Raw genomic sequence first — 22,285 nt, forward strand, 5'->3', positions numbered from 1 at the left:
CCACAGTCAAATGACTGAAACAAGTAAAAGAGTAAGAGTATATAATATATATAGCTATACACACACATACACTCGAGTGTGAACGTAACTGTTTTTACTTTCTCTTTCAAAGCTCTCTCCCTCTCTCTCTCACTCTCACTCTCTTGTTCTGTTTACGGAAATTACCGAACGAGCAATTCGGCAAATCTCAGTTCAGTATCAATCACTTTCATTTTATAGATAGATAAATTGGCAATCACTGTTCTCTTCACTATTAAATTTCTATTTCTATTTAGTATATAAAAATTTAAGATTTTAAACAGTGTATTTTATCTCAGCATTCAGTTAGCGAACGTGAAAGACAAGGAGATAGACAGCCATATTGAAAAAAATTAACCAAGAACCTCACAAGTAGTCAGACACGCTGTTGGCGAGTCTGACTCATTATTTCTAGTTTATACTCTTATAATACCGCTCGTTTAACATCATGTAAGTTAATCTTATGATATTCTTAAGTGTTTAAAATATTGTTATCTTGCAAGTGTATTATTTTCTTGCTTAAATTCATTTTCGAATAGCGAGACCGTTCTTCATTTTGCATGTGAAAAATAAGAATTGAGAAATAAGGTGTTTAGTTTTGTTAAAATTTTATATATAATCTCTATATTAGCCACACACACACACGCATATATATTAGCTATATATGTATATATATATGTGTGTGTATCTATATATATATATAAAATTTTGTGTTATGTCCTATCAGAATTGTATTTCCTATGTCGTATTTTTATCTGGTTATAAATATATATATTGTTTGTTTGCATGTGAACGAGACGGGTACCTCCATAAATTGTTAATTTTTTCTCAGTTTCAAGTTTTCTGTGATTACATGCGTCTAAGCGAGGACATTCCCAACATGACTACCCTGTCTTTTTCGAATTTCCATACAATTTGACCTTCCTTTTCCCGTGCATAGTAGTGTTATTAAGGAGAATTTAGGTGTTATTTCTAATCGGTCGCGCTATGACGTACGTTTCCCTTCATCTTCATGAAGTTCATACTGTTGTTAACGCTTAATCCCATATTATCCCTGAATTCGTAGACCTACTATCAGAAGCGTTCCAGCCATAACCATGCCGTCTATTATTCAAGCATGCCATCTTATCTAATGTAAGCTGCCATTTCTACGTTTTTAAGCCGATTGGGAAATTTGGCTGCCATTTCCAGCAGTATGCGATCACGTTTTTCGCTGCTCCTACAATATTATACATTGACTGATCATTGGATTCAATTGGACAACTATTAGTAAACAAGTATGCATTGTATACATTATACACTTATATATTCGGACTAGTATTATGCTATATAATCATTATCACAGTTTCGATATATGTCACTGCGACATTTGATGGCATTCTTACAGATTGGTGGTTCCCCCACCCTGACAACTTTTCCAAATAGCTCTCTTTAAAATGCATATTTTTAAATGACATTTTGCAAAAATACCTTTAATAGAGAGTGTAGATTATGTAAGATCTTAAACACATCTGTTAAAAATTGAAAAATACTAGTTAGAGAAATTAGTAGTTACAAAAGTCAGGGGAAGAACGATCCAAAACATCTCCAAAAAATGTTTTCCTAAATTTTATCATGTAATTGTAATTTACACTCTCGAAAACGTATTTCTGCAAAGTATCATTAAAAACTGCATTTTTCAGAAAATTAATACGAAACTAAGAGCACCAATCTGCAATTATGCCCATTTAATAGCATCGGAGTCTGTGAGGGAACTTTGCTCAGCCTGTCAAAAATAGCAGTGAAATCTCCCTTTTTATCACACACCGTGCTATATAAAAAAATAGAAAGTTACATTTGCAAAATATAGTCCTAGATGCAGCACGTCTGGTGATGAGAATCATGCTCTTAAACGTTTTTAGCTAGATTTTTTCCCCTCGTAGCATAAGATTCCACAGTTTGAAATTAATGTTACTCTTTTTTTTTCTTTTTTATGGACGCCTGTAATTCTCTTTGCAGTCATGAGTCCCCGTGTTCGATCTCACTGTCTGGTATATTGGACAAGTGCCTTTTACATGTAAATCAAGGTTCCTACAGTGCACGCGTGCATGCACTCTACTAAGTATTCCACTTGTCTGTAGAATACTCAGCCGTTAATTTCAGGAGTATATAGTTCAGTTGATCGAACAAAGGGATGTTCATCGTCAAACGGGCGAAGGACCTATTATCATTACCTTTTGTTGGTGCAATGTTGCACACAGTCAGGAAATAGATGGAATGATCACAACTGGAATGCCTTTGTTTCATTGTTATCCAATACCCGATAGATCTTTTCACTAAATTTTCATAAAGGAAGAAAATTATCCATAATCCAGTTATAATATTGTGAATATTTTGATAAATGGATTAGGACTCCTATCCTATTCATGTAATATGGATATAGTCAAGTATTGTAACAAATTTCAGAATATGTCTTAGATTTAGTCTGAACACTTAAACATCTGTTTACGAGTTCTGAAAACCAGCTGTAAAATCAGGAGTGCATATTCTCTTACTACCACTGTTTGTGCTCATGGGCCTGAAGTGTAAAGTAGTACTGCTGTGTTAGGGGTTCTTGCTGCTGTAAAATTGAAGACTTATTTGTCTACAGTCTAGTTCATTTCTACTTGTTGAGGGACTCTCCAGAGGCACTGCATGAATTGAGTTTTTAACGGCTATTTACAACCCAATAGGTTATCAGATCTCTCTTAATTCGAGCCCTGATGAAATCTAATTTTTGACAGGAGATATTTAAGCTCTGGCTGTTAATTGTTGTTTAGATTCAATACTATGGTTGTAAGTTTTAGTTTTCTTATAGTGATTTTTAATATTGTTGCCATGGCAGTGAAGACAGTTCCATGACTGGATACATTGTTTAATCAGCTATTTTCCCATCCTTTACATATCGTTTGTCACATAAATCTTGCTCCCCCCTTAACTCACCTGATTTTACATTCTCACACTTTCCATATTAGCATTAGTAGACCCACATCATTACAGGTTTGTATGCTTGTTACACATAACAGTTCTCCAACTATTCAGGTTTAGGACTCCTCAGTACCATTTTTGTTATAGCCCAATCTCTTAGAGTACACCTGAAGTCACTTGTGTTTTCCCTCACTCTTAACTAAACTTTATATTCATTAGCTGTTCTCTCACCAATTTGTCACTTTTATCTGGTGATATTCTGTTACCAGTGCCCCTGGACTGGCTTGTGCGGGTGGCACATAAAAGACACCATTTCGAGCGTGGCCGTTTTCGTGCGGGTGACACGTAAAAGCACCCACTACACTCTCTGAGTGGTTGGCGTTAGGAAGGGCATCCAGCTGTAGAAACTCTGCCAAATCAGACTGGAGCCTGGTGTTGCCATCCGGTTTCACCAGTCCTCAGTCAAATCGTCCAACCCATGCTAGCATGGAAAGCGGACGTTAAACGATGATGATGATGATGATTTGCAAATTTGTAAACAATTACTTCTGTAATTAATTTACATTTAACTTTTCAGAATTATTTGTGAAGATGGTTGAAAAAGACAGGCCTGGAAAAATATTTGTGGGTGGCCTCAGCCCAGAGGTCGATGAAAAATTGTTAGAAAATCTATTTGGGAAATACGGCAAGATTATTGAAAGTAAGAATCTTTTAATTACTTGAAATTTTTAACCCTTTTGTTACCATATTTCTAACCAAAAACACAGTTTAACAAAACTTTCTTAACCATATCTGTTGTATAATTTTTGTCTCAAAGTGAATCTAAATACAGGTAAATTCAACAAAATACAGCATTATTTAAATTTTACTTACACATCAGCATAAAAAAATGAGCTATTAGCTAATATTCAATGAATATACAACAAAATTTTTAATAGAAGAAATGTACAAATTTCTGGATTATCATTTGAACAGGTGTACCATATAGGTAAAACAGAAGGAACTACTAGAAATTGTCTTTGAAGGAAAACTAGGAAATGAAATAGATGCCATTTACTAAATAAAATAAATTAACATGCACACAAACATGTATAATAATGATTCATAATCCAACTTAAAAATTTGTCACACATCTTACAGGTAAATAAGAAAAAAAAAGTGCTCGGTCTTTCCCCTGTGGAAAATGCATCACTTGACATAGACAGATGATTGGTGACGAGACAAACTCACTCCTGAGAATTTGGAAATGAAAGGTGTGAAAACTTAAACGATCTCTTTGCTTCACAGAGATTCTAGGGTGATGCATTTGTTGTGAAAGAGGAGGAGAGTCTTAGAATGTAAAGTACAACTGGCAGTTTCTAGAAGACAACCTACTCTGAGTTACAGAGCAGGTCAGAGGTTGATAAGATGGCTCTGGAACATTGAAAGCAGGGCAATATCAAGTAACTAGAGGCTTCAGCAGTATGTCCACTTATTCTGCACTGTCATGGATGAAACACCTTGAGGCAGTATTCTATGGCCAGATTCCCTTCCAGGTGCTCATCCTTATTTTTCAACTGAGATGCTTTATTCCAAGCCTTTGCACATGAAACTGCTAATTCAGTTCTCTCTCCTAAATGTGAGTAACCATATAGCTAGCTCCCCTACAGCAAGAACCTGCTCTTGTACCTCAGTCTTCATCTGTTAGCATAAATCCCCTCCTCTCAAGTTGCATGACAATCTCACTAGTATTAGGAAAGGTATCCTACCATAGAAACTATGCTGAAGCACAATACAGTCCTTAGGCTATGCTTACATGGAACCTAGATGTTAAATGATAATGAAAATGCTTCTCTCCAATTTTTACTGAGTACAAGGCTTTTATATTTTAAGGGAACAGGCATTTGATGCTTAACTTTCCCTAGAGGATTGAAACCATAATGCACCGATAGCTTGCCATGAGCTTCACCATTTGTGTTATGTCATCATCTTTATTTAATGTCCATGTTCCATGCTAGCATGGGTTGGACTGTGCATTTGCAAAAACAAATGATTTTAAATTTTATAATTTCCTCTTTTAATACACTTAATCACTTGTAACTGCTACATTGCAGAGCTATCTCGCTTGATTCATGCTATTTCTTTTTCCAGTTCTCATTATTCGAGATAAAGAAAGTCGTCAATCTCGAGGCTATGCTTTTGTCACTTTTGAAAATCCATTGGATGCAGAAGATGCAGTCAAAGCTGTTGATGGCATAGTAGGTACTTTTTTCCTTGCTTGATATAATGCAGTTCACATCTCATTGTGATTTTACAATCACTTCATTTCCTCCTTTGTGGAGCTTGTGATGTATTTTGGAATAACATAGTGAAAAAGTAGTGGTGACTCCCAAGTTCAGATTTTACCACTACCATTATAACTGAATATAACAGAACGGTTACAACTCTAACTTCTAATGAGTCTATTGGATTAGAATGACTTGCAGTTAAAACAACCACAATAGAATGTGTATTTTGTCTTACTCAAGTGACAATCATCATCTTCATCATCATCGTTTAGCGGACGTTAAACAACGATGATGATGACATTATAGGGTAGGTGTTAGAGATTGGATCTGGTCAATTTCAACATAAATCAGGAAGAATGTTTGGGCTCTATATGGCCTGTTTGAATACTAAAGGGTCAAATGTCTTACATCTTAGGAATGTGGCACTTTACCTATTAAGAATTGTTACTTATAAACACTAATTTGAGACAGAAAAGACAGGATTTGAACCACATATATATTACTTACTGGGCGATTACCTGCCATTCCATCTTCTCAAATTAGACACCTATAAGTTGTTTCTGCTACTTGTATATCCCCAAGGCTTGGCTATGTGGTTAAGAGACTTTGCAACCACATGGTGTTGGGGTTCAGTCCTACTGCATGACACTTTGGGCAAGTGTCTTCTATAGATCTGGACATACCAAAACCTTGTGAGTAAATTTGGTAGATAGAAACTAAAAGAAGCCCTTTGTATTTGTGTGTGTTTGGATTTCCTTGTCTTGATATTGTGCTAATTGTAAACAAACCTCACTCTTTTCATTCTTTTGTGATTGTCTGGGGTAACATGTCCAGCCATTGTGCTGTTTGTATTTGAAGGACTTGAGGAAATATTACCTTACTTGAAAACAGTTGAAGTTTCCTGTTATAGAAAATTAATTTAGTCTGATCCACACGAGCATGGAAAAGGGTGTTAAAATGGAGATTAATAGTCAGTCACTTAGTGTTAAAATAGCAGAAACAGTTCAGAGCAAGTCTATTGCTCTTTATGTCTTCAGTTGATGCTTATTAATGTCCAATATCTGTCCAAATTATGAGTAAAGAATAGTCAGTTGAAGCAGTCCAGGAGGAGGAAATACAGTGGTGGGATTTGAACAATTTCTTACTGCTACAAAAAACTGTCCAGTCATTATTGTATTGACTATAGTCGATGTATGATACAGTATGACCAAATTTTCCATGCTGTAAAATAAGTTTTGTGGCTGGTATAGTTCACTTTTGTCAGTTGTGAAATCTGCTATATACCATTTCATCAGATTGTAGTGCTGTGCTCAAATCCTATGTGGAGCAATTGTGGTAATGAGTGTCTTTAACTGCTTAATGACTAAGATAATTTTCTATGATCTTCTGGTTGAAAGTGGGTGGGGTTGGGTGCTGAACATTTCAGGTTTAATATCTTACTACTTTCATTTGTTAGTTTTAAAGTTAGCCTTTTTTTACTTTTTTTTCTTTTGTAGGAATTGAAAGGCCGTGAAATTCATTGTGAACAAGCAATTCTTCCTCAAGCTCTGGAGAGAAATAGGCGTGGACCACCACCATCAAGGGGTTCTCGTGGAAGACCATCTTTACTTCTGAGAACTGCTAGAGAAAAGCTGTCAAAAGCCAGAAGAGGTGGTTTTGCAGGGAAGCCCATTCGTGGAAGGCCTATCGGAAGGTATATATCATAGCATCAAATTACCAGATCGTTTATTGGATATTTGATTTAAGAATATTGTAAAGCAACCAACTAGCAGTCCTTGTAGTAATTGTTTAGGCTCACTGCACTATGTTTAAATGCCACTGAGGTCGACTTTACTTTTAATCCTTTTCAATATGCTGAAGTACAATCTTGATTCTTCTCCCTTTTCCTGAAAGAAACTAGTGAGACCTAGAGAGAGATAGACTCTAAAAAAGTGCTCAAGACATGCCATGACTGCACTCCTACAAATCCGAACCCAGGGCAGGGAATAAGAATATTGGTGTAGGAGACACCTAATACTCTGATAGGAAACATCAGTGTTGAGTTAGTATAGTGATGGTATACATTATTTTTACATTTGACGAATATTTGTCCTCATCTTGTTTGTTGTTAACACGTTTCAGCTGATATACCCTCCAGCCTTCATTGGGTGTCTCGGGGAAATTTCGAACCTGGGTTCTCATTCCTAAGGTATTTTTTGATGTTGTTATTATTCAGGTCACTGCCTGGAATCGAACTTGGAATCTTGGGATTAGTAGCCTATGCTCTTAACTGCTACGCCATATGCCCGTGGACAATTATGGAGTGAATTTTAGGGCTTATAAATCTGATATTTTCCTATCCTTCCTTAATACTGGAACTGGTATTAAGGAAGGATAGGAAAATATCAGATTTATAAGCCCTAAAATTCACTCCATAATTGTCCACTGGCTACTAACCCTGATTCCGAGGTTGATTCCAGGCAGTCATCATCGTTTAACATCCGTTTTCCATGCTAGCATGGGTTGGACAATTCAACTGGGGTCTGGGAAGCCAGGAGGTTTGCACCAGGCTCCAGTCTGATCTGGCAGTGTTTCTACAGTTGGATGCCCTTCCTAATGCCAACCACTCCATGATTGTAGTGGGTGCTTTTTATGTGCCATTGGCACAGTGACCTGAATAATAATAAACATTGAAAAATACCTTAGGAATGAGAACCCAAGTTCGAAATTTCCCCAAGACACCTGATGAAGGCTGGAGGGTATATCAGCCAAAATGTTGTGTTAACAACAAAGAAGATGAGGACAAATATCAGTCAAATGTAAATAATTCTTCATCCCTTAAATACAGAACTGTATCCATTATTTTTGTTGGGTGTCTGCCTAATTCTCAGGCTCATTTTGCAATTATGGTGATGACCAGGGATGTGACTCAGTAACCCCTGGTTTAGTATTGTTTCATGAGTTAACTTTTTTTTTTAGACAATCCTCTGTCATTCTAGTTATGAATTATTCAACCTGATATTTTCAGTTCATTCCGAGGAGGTCCTCCAGGAAGATTGCGTCCATCAGGGAGAGGTGGACCTCCAGGGCATTTCTCACCACCCTCTTTAAGAGGAAGAGGCCCACCTTCACCACCAATTGTAAGCTCTCGAAGTATGTTTAGAGATTCTTCTCGAGGGCCACCAATATCATCACGTGTTCCTCGTGATCTCTCTCCTCGCAGTGGGCCACCAAGAAGAGGCATACCTAGAAGTATGGATTCACCTCCAAGAAGATCCAGCTTTGGTAGGTGTTTTTTTTTTCCCCCCCTCTTTTCTTGATGCTGTTTTAATAGTAGTTTTCTTAAAAATTGTTGGTTTGTTCTTGTTTTCAAAAAGACTTGACATTTCTACCAGGTGTTATCTAATGAGTTACAGTTTTTTGTTGTTGTGAAGATGATAAACTAACTAGATGCCTTCTTGAAATGTTTAGTTTAATTCTTCTGTAATTGTTAATGGTTTCAACTGACTAGATTTCTAAGTCTGTGAAATTTTAAAAATATATTATCAGTAAATAAGTGCTAAATCAACGAAGTTAAAGTGGTACACTACAGACTATATGGTCATCATTCCAGTCAGATGTGTTGTGCCCTTTGGGCAAGCATGTAATTCTGCATACCACATTTTACCCTGCTAACAAAGTGTAGCAATGGTTACTCCAACAGAAAATAATCATTCTCTTACTATCCTGATAATACGGAATTATAACTGACATTTACTATTAGATTGCAAGAATAGTTTTAAATCTACTTAAAATAATTTACTGTGACATGCTTAGCAGCCCAAGAGTTCTTCAATTACATAGTGTATATATTTTCTTTCAAATCCACAATCTGATGGCTTTCCCAAATCACCACTCTCATATTCTAGGATGTCCATATACACTGCTCTCCTTAAATGTGAGTGAAGTAATATTTTAAACAGTATTTTGTTTGTTTCCATTGACTCAGTTGAAATTGTTCTTATTTGAATACTTTACATTCTACGTAATTATCACCATTTCTATTATCTGAAACTTAAAATCTCAGCAATGGATTATGTTCCAATGATCTTTAAATTATATATCAATCCTTTAGACCAGTGCTTGCAGTACACTTATATTCTTTCCAGAATTCAGCGGCACACCTGAACTAAAAGTATAAGGGAAAATATTATATTCAGGTTACACTCTGGCATACCAGTTCCAGAGCACTGCTGTTAAACAGCAACAGCTCAGTGTAAGCATTTGCTCAGTCTGGATATTAATTACCTCTATGCAGATGAGAATATATTTTATGAAATTTAATTTATCTTTAGTCTATTCTAATAACTTAGCCTAACTCATTCATTGAAGGTAAATTTCTTTTTGACTATTTTTCATTTTTTCCCCTCTTTAAATGGAAATTTGTCTTCATAAAGATTTATTTTTGTAATATCAAGAACTTAATGTATATATTGTAGTTAACTATCTCTTAATTGCTTCAGTTCAATATTACTTTTAATATACAGTATATATCTTATGTGTTCTTCACTTTTAACACATTAGTTGTTTTCTGTTTCTTTTTATTTTATCTTTTACTATATAACATGAATTATGAAGAAATTACCTAATGACAGATTTTTCTTCTTTTAACATCGTGTAATTCAGTATACTTAATTATTGGCACATGTGACCAAATAATGTTGTGTACTTCTGATTTTTAACTTCAAATTGTTCTGGTTTGTTAGTTTAATTTTTGCTGTTATTAACTGGTTTCCACATAGTAGTTAGTTGTGCAGATGTATATATATATATATAATTGACTGTGAAGTAACTGTTGTAACATGTTCTTGGATGTATATATATTTATACATATATATCTATAATAAATTGCTATGTTAATCAGGCATCAGTTTTACGGGTGCTTTAAAATTCCCTTTCCTGTATTCTACTTTGGGTATCCCCTCTTCCTCTCTTTACAGATGATGAATACAATTCCCCACCTTATTGGGAAAAGTCAGGTAAACATCAATTTTTCCGAAGAATTAGGGTGAAATGAGAAATAGCCTTTACTATATAAATGTATTTTTCATCCCCTTTTTGCTTTTATTTATGGGTGATTTTTTTTTTTTTTACTTTTAACCAGTTGCATTTTACTAATATACAAATTCAGATTTAAAATTAGAAAGGTCTTACAAATCTTCAGTTAGATTCTTAGAATCCTCCAATTCAAATATCTGGGCTTATCTTTTATAATTAGTTTGGGGTAATTTTTCTTCTTTGTGTGTCTTTGTTCTTCCATTTATGACAAGTATTATATATATATATATATATATATATATATATATATATATATATAGAGAGAGAGAGAGAGAGAGAGAGAGAGAGAGAGAGAGAGAGAGAGAGAGAGAGAGAGAGAGAGAGAGAGAGAGAGAGAGAGAGAGAGAGAGAGAGAGAGAGGAAATATTTTCTGTTTCAGCCCTTTCTGTAAAATTAAGGCTTCACTGAACCTTTTCATCATTAAAATATTTAGAAACTAAGTTATGATTTTTATGTAGTATGCTTTCAGTTATTAATTTTATTTTCTGAAGACCCTAATTTACATTATACATCTGGTTACAAACTTGTATTCATTTCTATAGAAAAAAAAAATAATTTCCTTTAAATTTAGGTGAATTAGTACAAAGCTTCTGTTGACTTTGTATATACATGATTTTCAGTCAGGTAATATATTTCTAACAAACCAATTTTTCCTGACTTCTCTTAAGTTTGCTTTGCACCACTTGGTGTCAGGTTCAGTCTCCCTATTCAGTACCCTGGGCAAGTATTTCCTAGTATAACCTCAACCCAAGAGTGAGTGAGTTAGACAGAAATTAAAACCAAGCCCATTGTGTGTGTTTCCTTGTCTTGACTCCATGCACTACGTCTTGTCTTGTAACGGAATTCACCCAGAGGTGATTAAGCCAGCTCTTATTGAGATCATGGCAGTTTTAAAGGATGATCAGTCCATGAAAACCGGTTCCGTCTGTATTTGTAAACCACCATACACAACCTGCAGGAACAGGCAACAAAAAATGCTATGGAAAATCTGCTTTTGTGAATTTCATCTGACTATACAAGCAAATAGACATAAATGATTTTTCATTTACAAATGTCTGTCTGTGCACAGACTGGTTACAGGTAACTAAACCCAAGGGAGATTCAGGACTACAAATTTTTGGACTGTGAAAGCTACTTATGTAACCAGTTTAATTCCTGATTTATTAAATTTGTATTCTAAATGAAGATTACTGAAATATTTTATAAATATTCATAATTATATCGATAGATTTATTTATTACATTATAGTCTCTTTCTCTTAATAAGTATAGTATATCTAATCTAGTGAGGGGCTGTAGTAAATAGTGTGAAGGGAGGTGACTATTGTTTACATCATAAGATGGCTCTCTTTTTATGTGTCACACTAATAATCTCAAATTCAGGGCTGTGTGTTTCTTGAAATTTTGTCAAAATTGCTGTTGAATTTTCAATAGTTGGTAAAGGATGACAAACTTCAGCACTTTGCCTATATTGAATGCTCTTTTTTCTTTTTTCCTGCAGTTTCTCTAGTCATCCTTAAAGCTGATATTTCAAAATTTACTTTAACGTCTGCATGATATTAGATATTAACTACATTTATTACATTTGCATATTTCAATTTATTTGTCTCTGTGCAGTATGTAGATAACTTACTATCTACTAATTTCTAATAATGACTATTCAATTTAATTGCATGCTGTAACTTGAGTATTATTTAGATTTAATGTATTAAATTAATTACAAAATTGTTACAAATGTACAATAGGAATTAACTCTGTGTGTGTCTAGATCTTTTTATTGATCTTTATCTAGACATTTCTGTTGTTTTGTATGTCTATGCAGTTATTTGTCTATTGTAGGCCGAAGTGACCGATTGTCTATGGGTGTACCTGAAAGAGGACCCCTTCGCAGCAGAGATTTTCATCCTGCACCATCTCCACCTAGAGAGATGAGGCGAGAATACAGAAGTGAAAGGTACGTCGTTTTTTTTTGTTTTTTTTTCTATGCAAATATGATTATAAATTATGTATTCCCCATTTTTCTGTAGTGTATGTAACAGGGAAAATGAATTTTATTTGTGGTATCTGGGCCAAATATTAAACTCTGAAGCTCAACATGGGAGTTTGGGTAGCATGGTTATTTAATCCCCACTGCCTTCACCAGCACTACTACTACTATTCTCAAATATATTCCGATTCGAGGTTGCAATCCTTGTCAGAGGCCCCAATATTGAGTCAAGTAGCCAGAGATGGTACTTTGTCTATGATATTCAGAACTTGGTAGGTTGATCTTGGACATGTCACACAGGCCCACTAATAATGTGTGAACAAGCCCTGTCATGTGAACCAATTGTTGCCCCTGCTTCAAAATTAAAAAGGCCCTGCGTCTCAAGAACAGATTCAAGAATAACAGAATAGACTGTAAGTAATCTGGCAGAAAGCAATGAGACATTCCTGCTGCGTCTTTCGCAAGAACAGTCATGGATCATCAGACTTTATTATAGAGGCCCATGATTGCTGATGCCTGTGGTCATTGCATAGGAGTTGAGGGAGAGGAGTGGAAACCCTTGGATTCTGAAAGTGTTATTGTAGAAATGAAATGTGTATGTTACTGAAGTACAAAATGTGGAAAGGAGGATTGCCTACTCTACACTAAAAATTGAGAATTGTTTCATGATGGAATACATTCAATTATTAATGAGTTAAAAACTGTTTAGGACAAGATTTCTTTTATATAAACTAGAAAATACTTTTCTTTTGTTTCAGGGAATTCCGAGAATTTAGCCCCAGGGATTTTGATCGTCCTTCATTCCGTGAAAAGATATCTTCAAGGTAAGCCAGTTTTAATACATGTTATACTTTAATAGTAAACTTTATAATTATGTCTGCTTTTTCCTGTTAACTGAGCTTGGATTTTAAATATTTGCATGTTTTAAGAATGGTGTTCTCTACCAATGATGGCGCTCTGAGAACTGCAGATAGAGGGTAAGTTCTCTGACTAATCTCTACAACAATTTTTTAACTTTTGTCACCTTAATTCTCCACTAAAACCTTCAGTAATGAATAAATTGGTCATCAGAAATATAAATATTTCCTAGCAGTTAGGCTTTAAAAATACGGAAAAATTTAAATTATAATAAAGGTGTGTGTGTGTTTATATCTATGTGTCAATTACTTGGTATTAAATAAGGCCTGTGATCAGTAGTGATGTTAGGTGCTTACTGAGGTCACTAGATATTTCACTTATGTATTCTAGTATTCTTGGCACTGGTATTCTATCTAATGTTGCTTTTGTAGAGCCAGAGTAGATACTATGAGGAATCTTGCTCAATCTGCTGCTGACAGTTCTGCCAAAGCACCACACTGGATTGCTGCTTCATATATTGACCTTAAAAGGATGGAAAACAAAGTTGACTTTGGCAGGAGCTGAACTTTGTGAGTAAATATTGTGAGGCATTCTATCCAATGCCCTCGTGATTGCCAAAGTGTCAGGCTGAAGGAACTCTCAGCTGCAGGTGGTGATCTGGTATTTGAATATTTGATAAGAGGGGAAGAGACTTGGGTGGAGGTGGGAAACTGTGATCCTCATCAACCCAGAAAATGTTTTGCTCTAAACAAACTTATCTGGTTTGCGAAATGTGTGTTTTAAGTTAACATACTGACTAAATGTGGATTTCGCAACTTATTTTGGGCCTTTAAGCAAAGTTGGAAGAAAGAAATTTTACCAAAAAAAAATGTTAATTTTTTTTCTCATAAAACTAGAAAAGAGAATCACTCATTAGCCACAGCTGGAAGTGAAGGTGTCTTCCAGTTGTACATGAAACAGTTTCTGTATTTAAGTCCAATAATTGTTGTAAAGAAAAAGTTATGAAATTTATTTTTTTGTTTGTTTGAATAGAGAATATATATCGTCTGATCGGGATTTGGGTTCTTCACGTTCAAGCCGAGATTACATTTCTCCAAGATATGATGATCTGGACAGAGAGTATTCCAGTCGGAATTTTGTATCTAGAGAACACACGTCTTCCACTAGTCGTGGTAGTCGATCATATGGTTCCAGCAGGTATTGTCTACTTTATTTAATGTAATACTTGAACGTTTTTCATTTTGTCATTGTTCTTGTACAAAAGTGTTTTTTCTTTCTGCAATGTGAGCTACACAATAAGTTTCGTGCTTGGTCAGTTTGCACCTTGCTCTACTACCAACTAGAGTTTTCACTATCATTGAGAGGATATGAATTATGATGTCTTCCATTGATGGACATCCCAATGGCCTCAAATTGCTCAATACCTTATGAGTGCAATGGAAACTGTTTTCTGCTTAAAATTACTATATATAGTATTTCTTGGACGGCAAGTTGCACAATCCTTGTCATTCTCTCGCTGTCAATAATACAGTAAACCTAGGACCACTAGAAATTGAGATCTCTAAGTCAATTTTGGAAAACCCTTGGTCCTGATATTAAGAATCATCATCAGCAATTTTTTATTTACTAATATATAACACCCTTATCCTCTTTGTAAATACTATTTGATGTCTTCTTTGCTGTTGAATGTTATTGTATTATAAATTCTGTTCTCTCAGGGAATCTGGTCGTAGTTTCTCTAGCCATAATTATGACAGAGGTGTGGATCTCTCTCCTCGTGAGTACGACTCCTACAGAAGTTATGGTGAGTTTGATCATTTTTCTGAAATACAAAATTCAGCTAAAGTTGATTCATTTAACTAAATTGTGTATGTGTATGCAGGTATCAGTGAAGTGCATGAGTCTTGGGTGAGTTTAGAGGACTGCTTAACTTTTCCTAATTGAATTTTTATTGTGAGTGTTGACTTCACAAGAAATTAGTACAAGATATTTTGATAGTTTTAAAATAGGTTCTCTGATAATAAAAAAAGAAAAAATGTTAAAACTGGCTTAAAATAGAAGCCAGTCATTCGATGTTACAACCTTGTAGTTTTACAAACATTGAAAGACCTTCAACCTTAAGTTCTCAAAACCCTAATTTGTAATTATGAGCTTAATACAAGTTACTTGACTATTAGTCCTCTAATGTAAATACTGATTTGCTAATTTTGGGGACATTTTTGGACTACTAATTGCAACTGTTTTTCATATTTTTACTTGTATTGCTCAGTTTCAAAATTATTAATTGCTGACTTGTGTAAAATTTAGCGAACATTATTTCACTTCCAAATGTCAGCACAACTAAGCCAGACATTAGTTCAGCTGCTCATTATTTAAGCAAGTCTTCAATATTGATATATAGTTTTTTTTCACTCTGCAAATTTTCTTAGTGTTTAATGTCATCCTATGTATCTTGATAATTACTACAAACATTGCTGAAAGCTAGACTGGTCAGTGTTAGTCATGTGTTTAATAGTTGTTGGCACATTGAGTACCATGTTTTGCAAATGGTACCTTGAGCATTATTTTTATAGCTAGGGCTCACACAGCTGATGCAATACAAAAATGTGAAAATCAATTATCTTCACAACCAACTTTTCTGATTTGCGACTAATTTGTCACAATGTCAATTGGGGATTTTTTTGCTGAATATTTGCATTTTCATTTGTAGACCACTAATACACATGGATCATTTGTATGTCTAATATCAATCCTATGTTGGTTTACCATTTCTCTAATTATGATACTCTTGTCATTTGCTTAAAAGAACTACAAGCTTTACTTAGCATAACCTGTCTGCATTCTAGAAATGTGACTTGTAGAGGAGTCAAATATTTTATTGATTTGTCTTTAAAAAACATTAGTTCTTCAGTTTATCTGACCATTAGTTTCAACTTGGTGCCTTAATACTATTGCCAAATTAGTTTAACTCACTAATATTGGTAAAATGTAAATGTCTGACAGTAGGGAATGATTTCTCAGTATAATGATGATACAGAAGTTAATGTTGTGTGCATAAAAAAGCTTCACTAATTTATGTATTAAAAAATTTTGTGTTTGAAAGCATCTGAGATTTTGATGGTTTACAAATATTCCTTTATGTTCAGTTTACTACTAATTTCTGTTGTAATTTAAAATTTTTAAATCACAAAGTAAAACAAAAAAGAAAAGAAAGTAAGAGAAAAGCAAGTTACTCAAACGCTTCCATCTGCATATTAGTTTCATTGGCTGTTTGTTTTATTTAATTTATTTATTGTAGTAACTTACAAAGTTTGCTTCGTTGGCTTTTGTTTTAAATAATTCTATATCTTAACTTTGTTTCTGACATTGGTCAAACTAAACTGGCTTGATTCTCAATGTACCTTGTCAGAAATTGATAAACAAAGAAAGAAAGAAATTCCTGAAAAAATTTTAACTTCAACTACATTCAATTGTATGAATGCTTCAATGAAATCTTCAACTTATCCCATCATCCATGCTTTTGATGTTATGAACAACTGTACAGGCAATCAAAATACAGCTAGTATAACATTCTATCATTATCAAATTTGGACACAAGAAACAGTTTCTGCAGCCTAAAAATATCTGAGCCCAAGCAGATAGTTTCAGCATTGTGCAATCTAACTAGAAATTTGTGGTAACTTATTTCAAACTGCAGGTGCCATACTTAGAGAGTTAGAAATACACATATACATATATCTGTTCTTGGAAAATGTTGACTCAATAAAAAGGGAAAAAAACAACAAAACTTATGCCAATTATCAAAAGTGCTTTGAACCAGCTGAACTGAATAATTTTAAAGAGGCAAATATTCACCACAAATTGAAAATCTACAGAACGAATTGAATGGATCATGAAAATATTTTTAACTAACAAATCACTCGTTGGAATTCTGAAAACTAAATGGCCCTTTGTTCATTGGAACATTATTTGAGGGGTGGGTGGTGTTTTTGAGATTTGGGGGTTTATTGGGGTTTTCCTTGGATAATGATGATGGAAGAAGATGTGTTTTCTGTTTCAACTGTGTTCTACAATTTTAATTAGTCCTTGTTAAAGCATTGTTTTCTACTACATGTGAAATGTTAGATTATTCTGTCTTGTTAATATTCTCTTGTTTGCATTTAAACAAATGTTATTTTATTTCCAAACTGTTACATGCAATACTTTAAAAGCAACCTCTTCTAGTTGCATGGTGATATTTGTAAATTCTAGGCCCTCGTGACACTCCGAATCCAAACAGAGGACCTCCATCACGCAGTTACTCTTCCTATGGACCTTCTTCCAGCACACATCGCAGTTATATATCTAGCAGTTCACGAGGAGGGCCATCTTCATCCTGTGGCCCACCTCCAAGCATGTCCTCAAGGGGCCCAGCCCCGCCTATCTCTTCTAGAGGACCACCACTCTCCTCCAGAGGGCCACCACCTATGTCATCTCGTGGTCCACCTATGTCTCGCAGAGGCTCCATTGGCAGTGATCAACGTGGAGAATACAGTCGAGAAGTCTATCCTTCTGGAAGTCGCCGCCCTGCTCCTCAGGACTCTAGAGGTCCCTCAGCCAAACGTCCGAGAGGTGCAGATGGACCATCAAGAAGTGGACCGCCATTCAGGCGCTAATTTTCTTTTTTCAACCACTTATAGTCAATAGAGTATTTTAGTTTATTAAATATCTTTAACTTGATATTTTCTTTTCTTTTTGAGAAAACAAAATTTTTACAGTCCTTCTACAGTTTCCTCATGCTACACTATTCATTGTCTAAAACTAGTTGACTTTAGAACTACCACTTGATTTACCTCCTTTGTGAATCTTATCAACCTCCTGTAATCAAACCTCAACTGATGATGCCATTCTGACTATTCATTACAACATGTAGTTCACATGTCCCATTTATACAACTGATTGGTATTTATTTGAACGATCAATGACTTTACCATTTGATTGGACTGAAGTTTACTTCAAATCCCCAACTGAACTCCATTACCTGAAGTAAAGGATAATCATACAACCTGAATGCATTTTAAACAAGTTCCCTGAGCGAATATTTAACCATCTGTGCTAATCATCGGAAATTTTTAGACCAAATGGCATAACATTAACTTACAATTGGACATTAGTATAAAATCTCTCATCAACACCTGAACATTAATACCTCTGCTGTTTTGTCATCAACTTTCACTCCATTGTCATTCAATGTTTCTTATTTTTATTACAAAATTATTCAAATGTTTGTAAGCCTTCTTAATTTTTTGTGTAACCTATTTTCATGCAAGTAAAACAATTGAAATGAAGACTACAAATTCTTAAATGGGATTGGTTTGAAATAAATTAAACCACCAAATTGTAATTCAAATAAACTTGCTTTACCTTTTGTTTAATTAGCTCCATTCTAAGCTAAATGATGTACCTTAAAATGAGCTGCAGTGGGTTTCTGATCTCTTACTCAAATTTCATATTACAATACAAAATAGCTTTAGAAAATTTACTAGCCCATTTCTTTTTGTAAGTCATCTTTGCTAAATTATTTTACCATATGAGTAAAATTAAGAATTAAATTTCCACTGCAAGTGTAATTTGTAATACATTGTATTATTTTAAGCAGCATTTTGCCAGCCGTGATTTTAAAAATATTGTTGGTCCTCCAGTATGTTCATTTTAATTAATGGCTATGAAGGGAAAAAACCACCTAAATCTCTCCAACTGCTGCAATTAAAACTTTTTGTTGAAGAAACTCCCACAACTTGACATAATGAAAGTTCTTTAAAAAACATTCTTTACTTACATTCACTGTAATCAAATGACCAATCCTTAATGAATCTAACAAGTATATATACAAAAACTCCACTGGGCATTGTGTTTAATGTCACATGATGGCTTAGAGTCTAATTTCTCTCCACAAAGAACAAGTCCTTGTATTTCAATAAAATCCTGCTCAACAGTTGTAAACTTATTTTGTTACTCTTGATTCCTTGAGATGACAAGTCTGTGACTGGAATATGTGAAAAAGGAAGCTAGCCAACTAGTGTATGGATTCTCTGCAGACATTGAATTTGGTTTCTAGTTGTAAATACTTGTCTTATATTTTAATACGTTAAAGTAAACTTTAACCTTATTGGATCTGATCATCATCTCTGGTGTCTTCAACATTAACAAAACCCTCTCCCAGTGAATTGATATATTCAGCAACTTAACAGCGTTGTGGAAAAAAATTATTCTAACTGGAGCTTTGCAAATCCGTACCTGTCATATAACTTGTGTCTGGAGAAAATTTCGCTTAAAACTTGTCAATTTATAGTTATGGAAGAAGTATTATGTCTCATACGGCCAAGAAAAACTTAGTTTTCTCAGTATATGTTTATTTTTTGTTTATATATATATATATATATATATATATATTATATATATATATATATACACATACACACATATATATATATATATAACTTTACATTGTTTTGTTAATTACCTGAGTTTCACCTAAAACCAACCGAGAGACATGCATTTTGGTCAAAAGAAGTCTATTCAGAATGATACCTGTTCAACGTTTTTTAAAGCAATTCAAGTTTTTAATACAGAATAATAATGAAACAAAGAAAGTTTAGTCTCTACATCCACACAATATTTATGATTTAAATATCTGCAAAGCAAAATCTGGCTCTCTCTCTCATTCAAGCTGTGCCAACTTATTTCAATGACGCAATTTCAGTCAAGTCAAGATTGTAAATCTGATTGAAAAATGAGTTTTAGTATCCGTTTTATTAATACTAATGGTAATCCTTTCTACTAAAGGCACAAGGCCTGAAATTGGAGGGGAGGGGACTAGTTGATTACATTGACCCCAGTATTTCACTGGTACTTAATTTATCGACCCTGAAAGGATGAAAGGCAAAGTCAGCCTCAGTGGAATTGGAACAAAGAACGTAAAGATGGACGAAATGCCACCAAGCATTTTGCCTGGCGTAATAATAGAACCACAGCTGCTGTTTGCTGTCAGTGAATAAAAGGTAACTAAGGAATTTAAAAGTGCCCATCTGGCAAGATATAACATCTTGAACCTTCTAATTTGGCCAACATAGATGTCAGAATATCTTAACTAACTTCAATACATGGTTCACCATGGTTAAATGGTAAATTTAAGAAAGAGTTTGTGAATGGTTTTTATCTCTTCATACTAGGTTTTGCTGATGCTAAGTCAGACAAGATTTTTAATCTTAATGTTAATAATTTTTTGGAACTCTTTTAACAAATCTACCAGAAAATTATATTGCTATTTGCTACATTGTTTGTAATATTTTGCCAAACACCTGAGCATATATAAAACTTAAGTATTGAACCAGAAAAAAACCTCTCTTAAAACAAATTCTTAAATTACCAAAAACTGTCAGGAAGGAAAATTTTTAAACAAGATGAAAATTGAAGTATATCACTTGGGTAGGTATACAAAGTTTGCAAATGTTGCAGAAATATTGAAAGTTGAACCACTTGCACATGCTGATATGGTGTCAAAAGAATGGTAGGTACACAATTTCCGTCTTGCTGGTCTGCTTGAGGCTTCATTGATTTCTTCATGTGGCAGTATGTTACCAAAGTGCTGTTGTAATAAGATGAGTGGAAGCTGACCTGTATTTTCAAAATTTAAGCTAGTTTCCTACTAAAGCAGCCAAGTAAATCAGATGTTTGCTGTATTAAAATCCTGAGTATTGTAAAGATTCACTGTCAGTTATGCAAGCTCCTGTCTTTGCACTCATCTCATTCACCTCAGCTCCTGGTTGTAAACTATTTCACCTCACTACTTTTCGAAAACGTTTGAAAGCAAATAACAAAGCATCAGGAATTTAAACAAGGAACCAACATAAGGAATTCTTTGGAATGAAAGGATCAAATTATATTGTCTACCGAAAATGTCACTGAATCAACGCAGGATGGATTAGAGTAAATTATCTTCTGGTAAGTATAGTCAAGAAGACTGCTCCAGCTGGTGTTTGTCAAAACAAATGCTAAAGTGAAATATGGCTAATCGTTGCTCGTTTCAGATGGCAGTTAATATTTCAACTAATTAGAAACAAAGTTTCTTTCCAAACAATATCTACAACAGACTGCATGAATTCATCACATTCTACGTCTGGATCTCTCTGATTCATGTCTCATCTGCAAGGCCTAAGTACAGCAGTTAACTTTTCAAATCTCCACATTCATCCATAACAATGTACAGATTTGTCTCTTAATTTGGATTATATCTATATTTCAGGCCATTCAATGGAAGTAGTCTGTCTCTGCCTACCATGGTGTTTTTGGTTAACATTCTGCTACTACAACTACTACCACTCATGGCCTCTTTCTCCTGTTTTCTGTTGCAACATCCTGACTTAATTGTGGTCTCTGCTGTTTTAACATTTTTCCAATTCTGGAAACTGGGAATGTTGCCTGTTCATTCTCTTGTTAGAATGTTGGCTGTGAACTTTGCCAGCTGGGTCAGTATAACCCCAAAAGTCAGGCCAAGTCATTTAGCTGGTTCAGTCGCTTAGACTAACCATCTCCACCTGGTTCTACTCCATTGTGGATGATTAAAGCCTTACTAAGTGACTGTTGGGTGAGTACTAGGCCTTTATGGTTTATCTATTACAAAATTCAGCAATGAGCTGCTATATGAAGGTAGGTTTTTCATGTATATACTTTTGTGAGTTAAGCTATTTCAGACGTTTCCTATTCCAGCAGACAAATGAAGGTAGTGTATATATCTTTCTTCTACAGTTTCTTTTTACTTTCAGGAATTCACACTTTTGTGTATTGAGATTTTATTTTGTAAATAATAAATATTTTATGAGCATTTTTGAGTTGTATCATTCTTGATTTAACACCAGGTTATAAATATCCAGTTATTTGATATGGTAGAGATAACGGCTACATCTCCTTCAAATTACACCCTATGAGCTTAAGATCTCGTGAGTAAAGGACAGAATGGTCGTGGTAAGAACTTTGATCGTGGCTAGCTTGGAATTAACAATAATTGACAGTTGTGAAGGTGTATGACTCTGTGATTAGAGCATTGGACTTGCAATCATGAGGTGGTCAGTTCAGTTCTTGTGTTAAGACACTTT

General features: G+C 34.5%; 1 protein-coding gene across 3 annotated transcripts; it reads left to right on the forward strand.

The window, feature by feature from the left end:
* The first annotated feature begins 358 nt into the window (after window positions 1–358).
* LOC106875419 (uncharacterized) lies at window positions 359–22,014 on the forward strand. Of its 3 annotated transcripts, none has more exons than XM_052974636.2 (12): window positions 359–468; window positions 3,542–3,664; window positions 5,095–5,201; window positions 6,728–6,924; window positions 8,239–8,495; window positions 10,190–10,228; window positions 12,146–12,260; window positions 13,052–13,117; window positions 13,223–13,270; window positions 14,184–14,348; window positions 14,870–14,955; window positions 21,436–22,014. In XM_052974636.2, the coding sequence occupies exons 2-12, from the start codon at window positions 3,556–3,558 to the stop codon at window positions 21,555–21,557; spliced, it is 1,311 nt and encodes a 436-aa protein (XP_052830596.1). In that variant the 5' UTR covers window positions 359–468; window positions 3,542–3,555; the 3' UTR covers window positions 21,558–22,014. The 3 variants fall into 3 exon arrangements, with proteins under 3 accessions (XP_052830596.1, XP_014779037.1, XP_014779038.1); XM_014923551.3 differs by lacking the exon at window positions 21,436–22,014 and adding an exon at window positions 17,403–19,133; XM_014923552.3 differs by lacking the exons at window positions 13,223–13,270; window positions 21,436–22,014 and adding an exon at window positions 17,403–19,133.
* The last annotated feature ends 271 nt before the right edge of the window (window positions 22,015–22,285 follow it).

Source organism: Octopus bimaculoides, chromosome 19 (genome assembly GCF_046866305.1).
Source record: "Octopus bimaculoides isolate indiv1 chromosome 19, ASM4686630v1, whole genome shotgun sequence".
Classification (NCBI taxonomy): domain Eukaryota; kingdom Metazoa; phylum Mollusca; class Cephalopoda; order Octopoda; family Octopodidae; genus Octopus; species Octopus bimaculoides.

Bases quoted from the DNA above. Each gene is read 5' to 3' on its own strand.
- LOC106875419 (XM_014923551.3), top strand. From the start codon at position 3,556: ATGGTTGAAAAAGACAGGCCTGGAAAAATATTTGTGGGTGGCCTCAGC. The intron at 10,229-12,145 runs GTAAACATCAAT...TGTCTATTGTAG, and splicing joins ACCTTATTGGGAAAAGTCAG to GCCGAAGTGACCGATTGTCT. The intron at 14,349-14,869 runs GTATTGTCTACT...CTGTTCTCTCAG, and splicing joins CGATCATATGGTTCCAGCAG to GGAATCTGGTCGTAGTTTCT.